The 18,371-nt window shown below is 40.6% G+C and overlaps 1 protein-coding gene across 12 annotated transcripts in view; it reads left to right on the top strand.

Moving 5' to 3' along the window:
• The first annotated feature begins 904 nt into the window (after nucleotides 1–904).
• TMC6 (transmembrane channel like 6) overlaps nucleotides 905–18,371 on the top strand; it is a 34,108-nt gene continuing 16,641 nt past the window's right edge. For 2 of the 12 annotated variants that reach the window (XM_058171449.1, XM_058171460.1), the window contains exons 1-10: nucleotides 1,835–2,213; nucleotides 8,296–8,685; nucleotides 10,101–10,225; nucleotides 12,402–12,524; nucleotides 12,668–12,826; nucleotides 13,738–13,843; nucleotides 13,987–14,080; nucleotides 15,124–15,378; nucleotides 16,136–16,329; nucleotides 17,376–17,520. In XM_058171449.1, the coding sequence (XP_058027432.1) occupies nucleotides 8,630–8,685; nucleotides 10,101–10,225; nucleotides 12,402–12,524; nucleotides 12,668–12,826; nucleotides 13,738–13,843; nucleotides 13,987–14,080; nucleotides 15,124–15,378; nucleotides 16,136–16,329; nucleotides 17,376–17,520 (1,257 nt within the window). In that variant the 5' untranslated portion in view covers nucleotides 1,835–2,213; nucleotides 8,296–8,629. Of the gene's footprint in view, nucleotides 924–1,802; nucleotides 2,214–3,231; nucleotides 3,378–7,904; nucleotides 8,108–8,295; nucleotides 8,686–10,100; nucleotides 10,226–12,401; nucleotides 12,525–12,667; nucleotides 12,827–13,737; nucleotides 13,844–13,986; nucleotides 14,081–15,123; nucleotides 15,379–16,135; nucleotides 16,330–17,375; nucleotides 17,521–18,371 lie in introns of those variants that run through there. The other 10 variants (XM_058171458.1, XM_058171452.1, XM_058171457.1 and 7 more) reach the window with 10 other exon arrangements.

Genomic DNA, 18,371 nt, shown 5'->3' with positions numbered 1-18,371 from the left:
TCAATATTTCCTTAGCTCCCAGGTCCATCTGATTTTCTATACTAAAAATAAATTTATAGAAGTTTACAGACAGTACTACCTATTCCAGTGTTACTTTTATTTTCAAACAGAACTTATCTGGTCCTAAATGAATCCTGCAAACTTTCTTAAAGGTAAAGATCACAGGCAGTGACAGTCTTAGGAGTTCTGCAGAATGTTAATTATTATAATGGCCTGGCTGACAGTGTCTAAGCAGACTTGGGAATTGACAAGGAGACCTCCAGGGAATACCACGTCTAGACTTAGCTAGACAGGAAACTGAAAAAAATAATAATCTCAGAAGGCGGCCAGTGCAAGCCATCCTTTATCGTTGCCAAGAAGCTACATAGCTATTTCTGTGAAGGTACCAGGAATCAAGCTCAGCTCAAAATTAATTTATATGGATCCATTTCCAGAAGTCAACTACTGTATGCAAGGAGTTTCCCTGTAAGCAATCTAGTATGGGGGGAGGAGAGGTGGGGAGGGGAGATATCTGCCTACAGGGCCTTTTTTTAAAGGAGGCAATAAATCACTTCTCATAATTCAAATTCTTCTGAGAATGCCTTAGAAAGTGTCCCTTTTTATTCTTCTGCTAAGAACTACTCAAGTCAAATATTTTAAATGATTCTTTTTTTCTCTCATTATAAAGAGTGGAAATGTTTATAAGTAACATTTGTCATACTCAGCCCATCTTGTCCTCCCTCTCTGATTTATGGGATCCACAGCTCCTGCTCTACCGTGTATACCAAACCAACGCCCATTCTGACTTTGTCCTTAGGCACATAGCTAGGAGCTAGAAAGAAGTCGCTAGACAAGAGAAGGCCGCTACAAGAAAATATGACTTTGATGACTTCGGTTTTTCAAACTTGGCAAGACGTGTGGACTTCAACTCCCAGAATTTCCAGGTTAGCAAGGGTTGAAACCCACACTTCTTAAACTTACAACCTTGAAACACATTCACTTAGAAGTTGTAGAAGCCTCCTGATAGAGTAGTTGGTCTCACTGGATATGAAGGTTACTCTTTTGTATTTATTTATTTATTTATTTATTTATTTATTTTGTCACAACATCATACAAAAAGATTATATAGTATATAACCATATAAACATATATAGGAAGAAGAAAAGAAAAACAATAGGACAGGAACGGTAGGCACGTTTGTGCGCTTATGCACGCCCCTTATGGTCCTCTTAGGAATGGGGTGAGGTCAATAGTAGAAAGTTTTTGGTTAAAGCTTTTAGGATTATGGGAAGAGACCACAGAGTCAGGTAAAGTATTCCAAGCACTGATGATTCTGTTGCAGAAGTCATATTTTCTGCAATCTAGATTAAAGCGGTTAACATTAAGTTTAAATCTATTGGTTGCCCTTGTATTATTGCAATTAAAGCTGAAGTAGTCTTTGACAGGAAGGACATTACAATAGATGATTCTGTGAGTTAAACTTAGGTCTTGTCGAAGGCGATGGAGTTCCAAGTTTTCTAAGCCTAGGATTTCAAGTCTGGTGGGATAAGGTATTTTGTTGTTTTCAGAGGAATGGAGAACTCTTCTTGTAAAATATTTCTGGACACGTTCAATTGTATTGATGTCAGAGATGTGGTGAGGGTTCCAAACCGGTGAGCTGTATTCTAGAATTGGTCTAGAGGAATAGAGGAAACTTTTTTCTTCTCGCAAGCAGTTTTCCGTTTCTGTTGTGTAGATCTTAAAGCAAACCTAAAAGCACCTTTCCTGCTCCAGTAGGTGCTTCAGGAAAAAAAAGAACTACAGCTCCCAGAGTCCTTTGTTGTTCAGGTGAAGCACAGGGTGTGTTCTAGCCGCCGGGATTGGGGCTTCCTTTGGAGAGAAAAAAGTTTTCTTGGTGTGAAGAGGAGCCCTTTAACCTTATTAAACCTGGAGGAATAACTCACTAGGTGAGTGAAAAAGATAACCTGATGTTAACTGCAGGGCTATGTCGTGATTCCAGGAGTTGTAAAAAGGCTCCGTCTTGTTTATTTTGTGAGGTCTTACTTTTTCCTCGCACGTTTTACAATTTGAAATAATGGGGGGTGCGGGTGTTTTGGATGCAAATTGAGGTCGGAATGTGATCTCCGTTACTGCGATCGCCATCCTGGATCTCAGAAATTCCATTGTCCAGCGTAGGATTTGCTGCAGGCGGGAAAATCACCCGACGGACGCGGCTACATGGATTCCTGCGTGGAGTAAGTGACCTCTGTGTTTCTTTCTCACACCCACGAAGCTGCTTGTAGAGGAAGTGAGGCCTGGTCTTGGAGGGGCTGCTGTTGGACCATAAAGCAGACTAAGTGTAATATAAATAAATGCACTAAAAATGCTTTTGCTTTCTTTCTAATACACTCCAAGCCAAAACAAAAAACAAACAAACAGCATTTGCTATTTGGCCCGGAGAGAATCTTAAAATCAATTATTTAATTGTAGGATCCTAAGGTATTGGGTTCAAATCAGGCAGGGATTTCGTTTTAAAAATTTCGCTTACAAATAGTACATCTTTTCTACCTTTTGAAAATCTGAAAGGGGCAATGGAAGCAGTAGCCATAATGCAGAGGTAAATCAAAAGAGGCAAGATTTTAACACAGGTCTCCCAGAGAAAACTGGGGCTGCTTCTTTATGATAAAATATCACTTATTACAACCCACATACTGCATAATTTACTCCCAGTAAGAAGTTCAAGAAGAAGTGGTGCTTCTTGCTAAATATAGATCTCTTAGGTTTATTATGATGGGGGGGTGGCGGGGAACGTAAAACGCTGCAGAATCCTCAGAAACAAAAAAGCATTGATATTTCTGGACTTTAAAATGTACTTATAATAAAAATGAGCCTGTCGCCTTTTTAAAATAAGTCTATGTTTTGTAGGATGTTAGGTTTGCCTCACTTTTTTCATCATTCCCTCTAGAGGAGCACTTTTAAAGAATTAAAAAAAAATGCTGAGGTCCTGATCAAGTTTAAACACCAATAATTGTAATAATCTTGCTCCTAGATAAATAGGCTGAGATCTTCAATATGAACATGAGTAGAAGAATTGTTGGAAAAATTATTTTTCTTTCTTAACCCTTTTGGGATGCCCCAATGTATCAAACAGCTCATTTTAAGGAGGTGGCTGCCAAGAATATGCCCAGAGAAAAGGGAGGGTGGAAGATGAGACAGCAGCCTGGACTGCTTGGCACAGGGGGAGCAAAAAGCCTTGGTTATGCAGCCTGTCCATTCTTCCGAAGCTGCGTGAATGAGAGAATGTAAAGGAGGATTGCCATTAGCCAGTGGAATAGGATGCTCTTGACGGAGGCAGTGTTTTACTTTGGGACTATGACAGATTTCAGGAGCTAAGGTGGCCTTTGGACAGCCTTGTGTTGGTAAGTAACCAGGCTGTAATTTTTATTTTGAGGAATGAGCTACCAAATGCATTAGAAATATACCCTTTTTTCCTATGTTTTTCTTTGATGGATATAGTACTGAGCTGCCAGAGAAATTGGCAGAATTAGGAAGAGACAACCTCCTGCGAGGTCATTTTTCAGCTTTCTGCTGGAAGCCAGTTTGTTGGGTGATAACTTTTGTACCTTCTTATCCAGTTCTCTCCTTTCCCCTGCAACTGTGCTTTATGATTATGAATTCCTCTGGGCAATACCATAGATACTGGCAAAAATATAGAACTGCAGTCAGGTTATTCTATGGGAACTAAAATATTTTTGTTTCACCACACAATATATGCACTGTGGAATAAATGTATGAAAATATAATCTGTCTGAACAAAACATTTAGTTTCTCTTAACTCATTCCCTTGTACCTGCACACTATTTTTGTGATGTGCGCATGCACACATGAAAGGGAGAATGACCTAGGGCAGTGGGCTGGCTGGATGAATCCTGATTGGCTCCTTAGAACTCAGCAGTGACCATGCCAATTATAAATTCTTCCCCTGTGTGGCTACCAATAAATGATCCAAAATTCATTGAGATTTGGGCTACACCAGCTGGTGTAAATGCTGCCAAAGATCTTCAGTTGTAGTTTGTTTCTGAACTGAGCAAAACAATCCGGTCTGGGTTTCTTAAAAGAGAAAACAGTGTGTCTCACTAACAAATTGGAGGAGTGGCGGAGGACTATGAATCCTTTAAACTATGATATTTATGCATGGCAAAACTACTTGAAGAAGACATCCCTTCAAAAAAATAAATACTGTTGAAATGGGGAAAGTACAGATAATTGTTACTGTGCAGACCAAGGGTCACCTGAGAAGATATCCTCCAAATCAGACTGAAGAAAGTATACACATCGGCTTGAATGGCTTAGACCAGGGGTCCCCAAACTTGGCAGCTTTAAGACTTGTGGACTTCAACTCCCGCAATTCTCCAGCCAGCTATGCTGGCTGGAGAATTGTGGGAGTTGAAGTCCCCAAGTCTTAGAGCTGCCAGGTTTGAAGACCTCTGGCTTAGACAGTGATAAAGTTTTGCTATTGAGTTGAATTGGTGCCAAAGCCAGACAAAAGGCTTCTAATTCATTGGAAAGGCGGGCAGCCATGACGGGCAAGCAAATGCATTTCATGCATATCATTTACGCAGCAGCTGGCTCTTTGCATTCTGTGTTAGTGAAAGAACAGGAAGCTTGACATTTTTGTGTAATCCCTACGTCATGCTAATCTGCATAATGGGTCTGTTGGGGCAACAAGTAATACATTGAACTTTCATAAAAAAGAAGAACCCAATGCTGCTCATATCAATCATGAAGCATTTTAGAGTAGAAATAGGCAACTCCCTTGGCACCCACCAGGTTCCCTATCCATCTGACAATTTGTTTATATCCTACTTGAATTAAAACAATAAATGGAAATTGAGGTGCTGCAAAGAAAAGTGCCAGTATCTAGCTGCAACTGTATTTTTTTAATAAAAATGGTGGATAGCACCATTGAGGGAGATGCACAAGATTTTTTTTTAAGATGCTCTCTATTGCTGCTACTGTTGAATTGAAGTGCTCCTGGACATCCTTGAATCAGCAGAAAACTATTCAGACTGCCTCTGGCAATGTCATAATAAGCAAAAAAGTACTAATTTAACCATGTACAGCTAAAGGTTAGTTAAGACTGTCTTACTCATGGGTTGGGAACAAGATGAAGGCAGTGTCATGGAACATTGAAGAAAAACCAGTACGAGAGCATGCTGAATCTTTGGCTAAGTGAAACCACCCATCAAGTATAGGCTAAAACTAAAAAAAAATCCCTACCCAGTATGTTGGCTGGGGAATTCTGGGAGTGGAAATCCACTCATCTTAAAGTTGCTAAGATTGAGAAACATTGACTGAGGGGTTTGCTAAGTAAAACCTAAGGATATGATAATAGCAGAATAAACCAGCTGACAGCTAGGAAAATAAAGAAGTGGAGCATGATTAATGGTTTGAACAGGAATATACCTGTCTCACCTGGTCCATTAGTCTTTCTGTTCCCCAAACATCCTGGCAAGCCAAAATTTGTGGAAAGACAATTCATTCTCCCCAAGTCTTTCTGTCAGAACTTGTTAGTGGGGGAATTGTTTCCTTCTCCGTGAAGAGTGTTCCAATATCTAACGGGTTGCCACAAAGAATAGGGGGGTCAACCTATTCTCCAAAGCATCTGAAGGCAGGATAAGAAGCAGTGAATGGAAACTAATCAAGAAGACAAGAAACCTAAAACTAAGGAGAAATTTCCTGACAGTGAGAACAATTAATCAGTGGAACAATTTGCCTCCAGAAATTGTAAATGCTACAACACTGGAGGTTTTTAAGAAGAGATTGGACAACCATTTATCTGAAACGGTATAGGGTTTCCTGTCTGAGCAGAGGGTTGGACTAGAAGTCCTCCAAGATCCCTTCCAACTCTGTTATTCTGTTAAGAAAGGATGTTCTTCCTTGCTTCAAGACATGAGCAGGGATGTTCTCCCTGCCATCTCCTGGATGTGAAAAGACATTCCATATAGAGCAGCGCTGTTCAGCCTTGGCAACTTTAAAACTTGTAGACTTAAACTCCCAGAATTCCCCAGCCAGTACTGGGGAATTCCTGTTTGGCTCATTCTGTACTGCTGTTGTGACCCAGATAGGTAGTAGGAAACTCAGTCAATGTAAAAACAAACAAACTTTATTCAAACAACTGAGAATTACTTCATTCTCAGCGTAGTTCAACTAAATTAAAGCACATTCCTCCCAACACAAATTCCTCAGTCCTATCACCAACCTTGGTCCAATTAGGCAAACAGCCAAAGGCCTTTCTTGGGAAAAGTTTAGAAGACACCGATACAAAATAAATGCAAGAAGATGAAGCTATCAACGTTGTTTTCCGGCAAAGCCCAAACGTCGTTGCTGGTCTTTTAAGTCTTATGGGTAAGGCCAATCATCTCTTGGCCCTACTCCCGAGTCATCCTTTTTGCTTGAGCTGCTCTTGCCTTCTGGCAGCTCTTCTCATGCGTGCATTAGGAACAGGCTCCTCCTATTCCTCTGCCTCACCACTGTTAGTCTCTGGAGGCTCTGGAGTCCGCACCTCACATCCTGATGGCCCTGGCCCCACCTCAGCCTCCAACACAGAGCTCTCATCTGGGCCTTCCCCAGCCTCCAGGACTGGCCCACTCTCTCCCTCAGCCTCATCACTGTCTGACTCGGTTGCCAGCTCCGCAGGCTGCTGGCGGATCATAACAACTGCATGCTTTCCTTCATACAAGAGGACTGGGAGAGCCATCAACTCCAGGAAAGAAATAAAGTTCCAGAGTTTTGCTGCTGCCTTATTTGTTCAGCAAGGATGTCAAAGGTTGCCTAGCTGAGGCCCAATATTTTAAAATGCGGAATATCAAGAAATTGTAGCTCAGGCTTCAGGATATTCTGAAAACCTTAAAACAGCAGCTGCTTAGGTAAGCTAAATTTCCTGTGACTGTTCATTTGTTGTCGCACCCATAGTTCCCCAAAGCATTGACTCTAGCTTTGTTTACCCATTGTGTATTTTGGGGTCAGGAAAAGATTAAGGCTCTACAAAGCACTGAAAGCTGCTGTTTCACAACAGTCTTTGCCATGAAGCTGTGACTAAGCTGGAGCTGGCTTCCAATTTTTGCAACGGGGGGTGAGAATACATAACCAAGCTCAAGGATTTGTGTCTCAAAGCACTCTTGAGTTCCTTCAGAAGTTTGGATTCTGTCTTTATCAGGCTGGAACAAAGACGTCTGATAGTCCATGTTCGACTTCTGGGGTGGACCATCTCCTTGTATCAGAAGATAAAAATATGCAACATATATTGTTGCAAGCTCCACTTAAAATCACATTTTTTTAATATTAAAACAGGTCAAGACTGGTTTGCTGCTGTCTTTTTCTTGCCATTTTAATGAAGTTTTATTTTGTCCCACCCTGCATGACAAGGTCCTAAGATCTCCAAAAAGCCAGATATCTCAACAGCCACAGTATGGGACCTTTCGTAAACGGAATGATAAATAATGTGAGAAAGTTCAGACTGAGAAGCAGAAGTGGGTTTTTTTTCCCTAGTCAAGAGCTGTCCTGGTCAAGATAATTAATTAATCACTTCCCCAAGAATAGCGTATGCACTGACCTTATACTTAAACCACAAGTTTATCATTTCAAAAAGCAAAGACGCCATAAAGTTCTTTGCTATCAGTATAGCAAAGTCTTCTATAGAAAAACAAAATATCTTTCTGAATACAGTAAAAGCATGTTGCAACTCTTGCTGAGCTGAGCAGCAGGGAACGAGCCAGACAGTTTCCTGGTGTTGAACCCTGACAGGATGCTCCGTTTTTATCTTTCATAGGCAACAAGCTCACTTCCTTTCTTCATTCTTCTCATGCTCTATTGAGCCTCCTGAACCTGCACAGTCAGTGGTAGAAACAAACTTCCTGTCAGGCAGGAAGCTTGGTTGCTTCATTTGCTGGTGTTCACTCAGAGTCTCCTCTCAGGAATGCAGGAACCGGGCTTTACTAACCCTTGGAAGCCTAGCCCATCCCGGAGTATTGAAATGCAGTTATTTATCTCCCTTAGTGACAGCTGGGCTGCTTGACAAGGATTGAGGTAGTCAGGAGAAACTTTATGTTAAGTCTTCTGGTAGTGAAAGCCAGAGATGCACCTGCAGGTAAGTGCAAGGGAGCTTCCATTTTCCTTTGCAGAAATTATTTGCTTTTCTGTAAGTCAGAGCGGTCCGAAAGTTAAGTTTGAGCACCAGCAGCTGTATTTGTATTGTCTGTAATGCAGGCATCCAGCCTGAATTGCAGCCTTTGTCTCAACCTTGTTTTCCTTCCTTTTTGTGTGATTTGTTCACAGCAGACCAGGCAGCTCTTGTTGATACACACTTTCTAAATCTTGTAGTAGGAGGAGGCGTGAGAGCCCAGTACAGCTCTGTGGGTCTGAAGTTGTGCTCTTTGTGGCATGTAGGCTTGAACGTAGTGGCCTGCTGTTCTTCGATCTTGAGAGGAGATAAGAAGACACCAGATATTAGACCACAGTCTGAACAATTTGTTTGAAGATGTGGATCTTGAATCATCTCAATGGAACCAGCTTCATGTGACATTGATTCTTTCTGTAACCTGCATTTGAAAATGTGGTGGAACTGAAAAGTGCAGAGGAAAACAAATTACTTGTGCAGTTATTTATCAAAATGTCCCACGCGGTGTCTTTCACCTTTCAGGACTTTGAGAATGGAGATCCTACCAGGTGAGTGTGGTTCTTTTTTAAATAGGCATATTTTTTAAAAAGTATATGGGAACTGTACTCATTCCTGCCTTAGAAAAAGAAAGCATGTCATCAGATAGTTAGAGTACTTCCAAATTATGTGCAAAGCTGAAAATTAGCATGTATTGATTTCAAAGCAAAGCTCCTTTTTCAAAAGCCTGAAAATAAGACTTTTCTTTTTCTATATTGAATTATCAGAATACTCAAAGTAGAATTCTTGTTAGCATAAAGCATGGGAAGGAATATTGGTGTGTGGGAGTTCTGTTGCCTGTTTGTGAAAGCTGGAGAGAGGAGTTCCCAGTAACAAATACAAATCATTATCAACATTGGGGAAAAAAAGTTGATGGACTATTTATATGCACTGATGATATTACCTAGTTTGGTAATGAAATATTCGCAAGAAAACCACCAAGCTTAGAGAGCACCAAGGATCCCAAAGTTCAACCCTGAGCTACAAAAATTCTCTACTATTGGGACTATTTATAATCTCCAATGTAGATCCTTGCGAATGAGTGGGTAGTGCATAAATTGGCCTACCGTGATTTCAGTTATTCTCAGAATAGTCTACAGTGTTAGGAAAATATTAGTCATTGCTTCTAAATGTTTTGAGAATCGCTGCCTTAGATCTGATCTTAAGGCATATGAAACATGTTTTGTCCATTATTGAACCATATGGTACTAAGATTCACAAATTACTACTAATAGAATTTTAGCCACAGACATCAAAAGTTCAGGATTCATATATTACAAATTCTGGAAGAGACAGGAATTGATTGATTCTACCTCAATATTAGATTGATAGATAATAATTATTTCTGCAGACTTAGGACAGAACAGTATACAGCTATGTAATAAGGATTTACAAAATTTGGATCGAAATATGTTAACAGTTTAATTAAATTGGAAATAAAAATGGAACAATAAAATGCAATTACTAGAGCGCTAAAAGATACGCTGCTGAGATTAATACCTACCTTACAAAACTACTTTCCAAGATATAATAATCAAGACTTTATTTGTTTGTAGTTTATTGTTTAAACATAAGGCTTTGGTTTCACTCTCATTATGTAGATCTCCTGGGTGCCCATTAGTAGATGCTTACATAAGGCTCTGAAGGCCCTGAGGGGAAGTCTTTGTAAACTATGTTTGATCACTTGGTTGGTTATTCTCCATCCCTCTTACGTATTCTATCTGTATTCTATCTGCGTCTTAGACTCTGTCATGGTTTGCTATAAGAACTGTAATGTTCTAATATGTTTTGCCTCCTTCCATTTAGTCACTACATATTCCCAACTACTAACTAAATCCCATGTGAAGTTGGTGAAATTTTAGAGACTGTTGTTTTAGGGATCCTGTTAAGTAAACAATTGGGCAGACCGGTTCTCTTTTCCCCACAGCCAAGACCTAAGTCCATATGATGAAGGGGCCGTGCATGATTCCTTCCACCAGCTAATTAAGGAGCAGAGCAGTTTGGCTGAGCAAGAGTTGGTGGAGATGCAAGATCTGGCTAACAGGAGCAAAGGTGAGACAAGCCACGTCTATATAGCACAGAGACTTCCTGATGATTATCAGGGATATTCAATTTGTAGGTAAATAGTTGGCACGAAGGAAACAGATGTGTAACTTCTAAGTGGTCTTTCCTGATTTTGATTCAGAGAACAATGCGAAAAGCTTTGTGGCCTGATGTTACAGCTTTTAACTTAACAAAATGTGGATGAAGAGATGTTTCTAGAAAGCATTTTATTTCTTTTCAATCATTGTATCTCTGTATAACCAGCACTTACAGCTAAACAAATATCCTTGGCTTCTTAACTGCGTTAAACAACCCTGTTCACAGTAAAAAGTAGGATGGAAAAACAAATGCATGACCTCATTTTATCCTCACAACTATCCGGTATGGAACATTGGCTTCAGAAGCAGTGAAAGCTCCCAATATGTTTATAGCCAGCATGGATTTTAATTTGAGGTATTAATAATGACCTCTTATGTATTGTGAAAACAAGACTGCCATGATACTAAATAAGGTAACTGAAAGGGCATTGGAGATAGAGGTGAGCCTATAAAGAGTAGTAGGTCAGATCAAAACTAGAGAACTAACCAAGATGTGGGATCTATGAGTGAACAAGAACCAAGGCTATAGGCCGGGGGACCCTACCACCCAGGAAGAACTCAGCCAATACAGAAAACTCTGATTATCTTCTTTTTCTATCCTTTACGATCCAATGGCTCACTGAGAGACTTGGGTCAGGCCAGGGCATGAATACATTTTACTGAGAATATTTTTTGCAGGGTAGAATTAAAGGATTATTTGCCAGTAGAGGAGTTTGGCATGCAATATTATGGCACAAAATTGTATTTTTAATCTTCTACTGTAGAACAAATCATTGAGGCATTGAGGAAGAGACAAACTATAGACAGTCCTTGTTTAGTAACTGCTTTATTTACCATTTGCAATTACGATGGTGATGAAAAATATAGAATAATCAAACTGGAAGGGACCAATCTCTTTCTCAAGCAGGCGATCCTATGACATTCCAGATGAATGGCTGTCCAATCTCTTCTTAAAATCCTCCAGTGACCCACAACTTCTGGAGGCAATCTGTTCCAGTGGCTAAAGACCACATCTTTTGTCCATGTCTTCCCAAAATTACCAAGACATCTTCCTGCCATGGTCAGCAGACTATGCAGAAGAGGCCTGAGAAACCTCTGAGAAATCTGCATTTCAGTGGTTCACTTCATGGGGCAGCTGCATTCAAACACCTGAAACAGAATTTAAATGATACATACAGTATGTCCATTATGAAAGTCAGTTACGACTTTATTCTCCTCCCAATCAAAAGCTAAGAATATTATTTTCCTTCCCTTCAAAGTAACTAATTTGTGCGATTCATGTAAAGTGTTGATAAAAATTAGAGGCTTTGCCCTTGATTTTTCTCATGCTATATTGTATTTTGAGCCCTGGTGGGGTATTGGTCAAAGTGCAGTATTGCAGGCTAACTCTGCCCACTCTGCAGGAGTTTTATCCTGAGTCTCAAGGCTGACTTAGCCTTCCATCCTTCCGAGATTGATAAAATGAGACTCAGATTGTTGGGGACAATATGATGACATTATAAACTTCCCAGAGAGTGTTGTAAAGCACTATGAAGTGGTATATGAGTCTAAGTGCTTGCTAAGAATTTTATCTACTGTTGCTCTAGAGCTGATTTTGAGCATTTCATTGTTACGTTATTTGTGAAGCTTGGATTTGGAGTCTCTTGTTTTTTTCTGAAACACAACTGCCTGTACACAACTGTATTGGCACAAGGATCTCTGTCCTGTAAACCAGGGGTCTCCAACCTTGGCAACTTTTAAGACTTGTGGACTTCAACTCCCAGAATTCCTTAGCCGGCAAAGCTGGGAGTTGAAGTCTACAAGTCTTAAAGTTGCCAAAGTTGGAAACCCCTTCTGTAAACCACAGGGAGTGACTCAGTCCACCTGGCAATCTGTCATGTTATAAATATTTGCTGTAGGAAACAGTAAAATAAATTTAGAATGGATGCCTTAAGTTGTAAAATGTTAGGAAAAAAAACATGCTCATTTGGGGAAACGGCACAAAAGGAAGAAGAAGGGAACATGTGGAGATTTCAGTTTTGACAGGACAATTCATAGCAACTTGGCAATGCAGAGAGGTTGTATCGGGGACTTTTCTTTTTCTCCAGAAAATCTGGTTCATCTCTCAGATCTGACTGGAACTTGGAACCCAAATGCACAGCTGGCTGAGCATCCTGATTTCTCTTCCACCACATTGCGCATCCTTGCCAATATGCCCAGCCGGACTATTGGTGAGTTGTGATACTCCCCCTGTAATCCCGGTCTACTTCTTTTGATGAAGAATTTCAGGGTAGGGCATGTGAAATGTGGGAATTAGCATAGAGGACAATCCTTTTCTCCTCTCTGTAGTGACGGTCTTCCATTTCGTTTGCAGGGCGCAGCAGAGGAGCCATCCTGTCCCAGTATTGCAACCGCACTGCCAGGCGACGGCGACGGAGCAACCGTGCCCCTCTCCAGGAAGTATCCCGTTCTGCACGGCCTAGTTTTCGACAGCTGTCTCTAGAGTTGGATTCCAGTTACAGAGAAGAAGACCGTAAGTTGACTAAAAGAGGAGGAAGATGCCTGCTAAGCAGAAAAGTAGTGCAAGAAAAATAGAAGTGTATATTTAACTTATCGTGCAGTTATTATGTGTAGCAATAGCACTTAGACTTATATACCGCTTCACAGTGCCTTTACAGCACTCTCAAAGCGGTTTACAGAGTCAGCATATTGCCCCCAACAATCTGGGTCCTCATTTTGCTGACCTCAGAAGGATGAAGGCTTGAGCTGGTCAGGATCGAATTGCTAGCAGTCGACAGAATTATCCCGCAATACTGCGTTCTAACCACTGCACCCCCACAGCTTTTCCTTATCGTAAAGAAATCATCTTGGTCATTCTCAGCATGTAATCCAGCCATCCAGGCATTGTAATCTCTCATTGCTTCTCACAAAATAGTGATGAAGTGTTACAACATGTCCTGTTCGGTGGAGCAGCTAGTCATCTTTGACTGATTTCGCAAACCCAAGCATGGTTTGACCTGATTGGGACCTAGATGGGAAAACGCTACAGAGTGAAGTTAGGAAGTATTCTGGGAGAGGAAAACTAGGAATGTATCCATGAAGTCCTGAGGAGTCAAACTTGATTTGGGGGAGGCCATTATAATATTCCTCACTGAAAGAGATGGAACAATGTACACTTCCAGAAAACCTGAGAGTGAAAGTACCCTTGCTCTCTTCTTTAACCACTAAAGACGACTTTGTCAGGGTTCTTTTCTTGGTCAGCTTTAGTAGACAAGGTGGCGTTTCTTTTTTTACTTTCCTATACCTTTAAAGAAAAAAAGGTGATCCTAATTAAAAGTGGAGGAAGGAATGCATCCTTTTTTCCTTTCTGTAATCCAAATGTTTGCACTGGAGATGCAGCTGGGCTGCCTGACCTCTGACCTCACCTCTGCATTTCCTCCGTAGCCAAGTATATTTTGCTGGTCAAAGAACTCCAGAACCTGCCAGTACATCAACGCAATCACATGCTGCAGATGATGCCTCTAAGCTTGGCTGAGAAGCGCAGACTCAGGTGAGTGCCTTTAATCCTTGTTAGTGTTCTGGTCATAAACTTTGGAGGAGAAAATCTACTTCACTGCTCTTCCTCCCAAAAACAACTTTTGCCATGTTTTAAGTTCACTTCTCTCCCTACCCCACCCCCCGCATCTCTTACAGGCAGGATTCAAGTGGGCATTCAGGCACCTTGAGGAAACCCAAGGCAACGGGTCGCTTGTCTTATTGCAGCTGGATTAAATACCACATCCTAATAGTAAGCTATGTGCCCCACTTAACTTTTATTGTGGCAGGTGAGAAATAAGTGGGCTCAGAGGACTTTCTGTGTCTTTCTCACACTGCTATGAGAAAGGAAACTTTAACTGGAGTCTTTCTGTGATATTTGTGTCTATTCAAAGAGTTGGGAAAAGTACCCTGGAAGGTCTTTTTGCCAAATCTTGATATACTTATCAAGAAGGCATTAGCAAGTTTTAGGAGGATCTTTCTAGGTCAGGGGTCTCCAACCTTGGCAACTTTAAGATTTGTGGACTTCAACTCCCAGAATTCCTCAACCAGCTTTGTTGGCTGAGGAATTCTGGGAGTTGAAATCCACAAGTCTTAAAGTTGCCAAGGTTGGAGACCCCTGTTCTAGGTCACTGCGTTGAATATGAAGCAGGGGGGTTTGCCATTTGCCAAATTCTGGTGAACAGGATGGGAAAAGTGGCTTTTGGTTCAGACAGGCTCAGAAAAATAGGCTAGAGCTTTTGGGAAAATAGGAAAGGGGGCTGCTGTGGTCTTCTTGCCAAGAAACATAACTTGCCAGGCAAATAGAAATAATTCCTACTTGGAGGCACGGGATGTTTCTTCACTCCAACAGAAGCTGCAAATCCTTCCCTTCAGCAACAATTTTTTATAGCACAAGAAGAAGAAGATGAAGAAGTATGCACTCCCTTTAACATGAGTTTAATAAACTGAGTTCCCAGAAGACTTCTCTTTCCATATTTTAATGCTTTTGCTAATAGAGTTCTGGGCTTGAGAAAGAGTCAATTACCACACTTTTCTATTGTGCTAAATGTTGTTTCAAACATTTAATTTTTTGCAATACTCCTTCAAGTAGGCAATTGCAATCCCTATTTCTGTTATGACACAATAAGACTGAGAGAGTTTCTCATAATGAAGGCTGGGGTGACATTTTTCTGATACACATTGGACTATACTATTATTTTCTGTCAAATAAAAGGAGTTGGAAGTTACTCCAAAGTCGTCGTCCTGTCATGTTTTCATCTGAAGTTGACTCTACTGTATCCATTTTTCTTGCAGGGCTTCCGGAATTTTTGGTACAATCTGCTGTCCTTCCTTCCTATTCTCCAGCCCTGGCATTATTCCCTCAAGGAGATCAGTGGCCGCTTTGGCTCTAGCATCCTCTCCTATTTCCTATTCCTCAGGACGTTGCTTTTCTTCAATCTCTTTATGTTCCTGATCCTGCTAGTCTTTGTAGTTGCTGTGCAGGCTGCTTTCCCTTCTGCAATACCCAACAGTGTGGCTTTCACAGGGTCTGATCTCTTAACTGGAGCAGTGAGTATCCTTGAAATCTGATAGCTTTCCTTTATTAATAGAATTAGTCCCGTGGGTAAAGACCGAAAAAAATCCTTTCAGAGGCAGCCAGCCATCTCGGTGATCCCTGGCTAACATGTGCCATATGCTCAAAAAAAAGCCAAAAAAAAGCCACCAACTAATAGAATTAATCAGCAGAGTGTATCACCAGCATATTTATAGTGACAGAGTTCCCTCTAATCTGTCCAGTTGCACAGTAGAAATGTTTGCTAAACCCATGAAAAGATGATTTCAAAATCCAGATAAGTCCTGATTCCTGCACTGTGAGACAGAATGGAAAAAAATATAATCTATTGATGTCTGTCAATTTTGCCTTTGACTTTCAGTCCATAACCTTCTACCAAAGTCAAACTTTTGTTTGCCAATCTATCAGATTAGATTATTGCCATAGTAAATAACACACCTATTGACTTTTAGTCTGTAGCTACATGTCTGGATGATTGATAGATGCCTGTTCACTACCAGTGTTTCTACTTGTAGTCTATACTCTGGAAACGTAAACTTGTTCCAGAAACAAAAGAATAGTGTTTGGAATAGCCCAAGGGGTATAGGTTACTTCTATGTGATTTTGGCGTCTGTGTAAGACCATTTCCATGAATAATCTGTGGCTATAATTTTAATAAAGAGTGAAATATTTCCGTGTGGTTACAGCCCTGACCATCTTCTTCAGGAAAGGATAACCTTTCAAAGTATTGACAATAATGTATTTTCTTCACAGGGCTACTTCAGTCACACACTGATGTATTATGGCTACTACAGTAATTTCACACTAAATGCTCCTGCTGCTTCTGAGGCTAATAGCACCCATTACAGGCAACACACACATAGCCGGATGTCCTACAATATGCCTCTGGCTTACCTCTTTGTTACTGGAAGTGCCTTCTTTGGAATCTGCTTTCTCTTGATCTACAGGTGAGATGAGATGCCTATTAAGCTTCCCTTTGAATAAGAGCCCAGCTGATCCTTTCTTTTCTGCCTGGGATAAGACCAGTCTTCCTAAATGCATTTAATGTGTACTTGCATCCCTTTCAGGTAGGATTTAAATAAACATTACTTTTATCGTTATACGAAGTGGTTTCTTCCTACCTATCAATATTTATTTTTCTTGGCTGTGATTCTCAGCACCAGAGAGAGGAAGCTCTGCTGCTCACCCAGACTTTTGTATTTCAAGAGCCCTGGCCATCTGGACCAAGAGCAAAGGATTGTGGGACATCTTATTAGAATCATCAGACTGATACAGTACCCTGTTTTCCCCAAAATAAGGCATCCCCTAGTAATAAGCCCAATTGTGCTTTTGAGCGCATGGCGATAAGGCCAAGCGCTTATTTCAGGGTTCAAAAAAATATAAGACAGGGTCTTATTTTCATGGAAACACGGTATATAGGATTGTCACTAAGAAAACAAGAGAAATGATTACTCAGAAATTAGCATCACTGAACTTGTGAGGGGGGTCTTATTTCTTGCAACATAGGAATATATTCCAAATCTTGTGTAATTTACACATAAATTATTTGAACATAAATATTGTAGATTGTTTCAAAACAATTTCAGACTTCTTAATATGATCATTTAAAATGGGGTTTAAATAATTAAATAACTTGACATTCATCATTTTCAAAACGTCATTTTCCCCCCAAGAAATGGTTTGATACCAAATACTCTTAACATTCCTGTTATAGCAATAGGAATAACATTATTCCTGTTATAGCTTTCCCAGTGCTCTTAGCAATCTTGCCTCAGGCAAATTTATAATATTAAGCTTATCTACAATCTTACATAGGCATACCTGCCTATTAAATACAGTGAAATTTGCCTATAGCCCTGCCAGTCTTTCCACCAGACAGTTAATTCCATGCTTGCAGCTAACAGAGTGACCACAAAGGCTCTTCCTTGGAGAACAGTTTAAAACTGATGCTTGTCTAACCGGCAGATACTGATGACTTTTTTTCTCCTCACAGTATGTATCACTCCTTTGGGGAAAGTTACCGTGTAGGCAGTGCATCAAGTAACCTGGCAGTCAAAGTCTTCTGTTCCTGGGATTACAAAGTGATTCAGAAACGCTCAGTCCAACTCCAGAGTGAGAACATTCGCACACATCTGAAGGTAAATGCTGAACAGAGCTGTGTAGTCTGTGAAAATGCAGGAACTAAACTAACTGGGAAATAAAAACTCCAGTGTTAGTGAAACAGAGAGTAGAAATGAGAAGTCACAAGTTTAGTTGAGAGTGCATTTGAAAGAAATGCCTTTTAATGCTGAATACACATCAATCATTTTCACAAATCTTTCTGGAAGTAGGTTAGCCAGTAGCTGTGAATTCTGACTGACATCTTGCCTGCTGCTACAGCCCAAGTGTGCAAAAGAAGGGGAATAATCCCAACTTTCCATTATATCCTTTGGCTGAATGCTTACAGTGTTTCAACTTATGCAAATGTTCAGCTGTTTTTTTCTTTCCCTTACAGCTAACTACCTCAACCATGCTAGCCATGGTACCGTCCCGTGTGGTGCCTAAAATGTTTATTGCCCCTCATGATATGTTTTAGTGAACAAGAATCAGACCTACTGCCCTGAACCTATGACGTTCCCTGTCTCAACCTGTTCATACTACAAGTGAGGGCAAAGGGATTCTATCTGCAAGAAATAAATATGCGTAGTGCATTTTACAGGGGGGCAAGAGAAAAATGCAGTGGCTTATATGTACCAGTGTGCCTCTTGATTCTGAAACTATGGGCGGAGTGAGCAATTTGCAGCTTTTGGTCTCTGCAAGCAGTTAGATCAGTCCTTTGGCAAGGAGCTATCTGCCCTTTCCTTGGCAGGTCAAGAGGGGGAGAAGGGGTGCAAGTGCTTGTGATAGGTCACTGACTAGATTAAACTCCATGGAAATCTGATCTTCATATCAACAACAGTGATGACAAAATTTTCCCATCCTATCTGTTTAGCAGCAGGAGAGAGGACAT

The sequence above is a fragment of the Ahaetulla prasina genome, chromosome 2 (genome assembly GCF_028640845.1).
Source record: "Ahaetulla prasina isolate Xishuangbanna chromosome 2, ASM2864084v1, whole genome shotgun sequence".
NCBI classification, from domain to species: domain Eukaryota; kingdom Metazoa; phylum Chordata; class Lepidosauria; order Squamata; family Colubridae; genus Ahaetulla; species Ahaetulla prasina.
The sequence above is the reverse complement of the archived record's forward strand: the minus strand, read 5'-3'. Positions and strand labels throughout refer to the sequence as shown.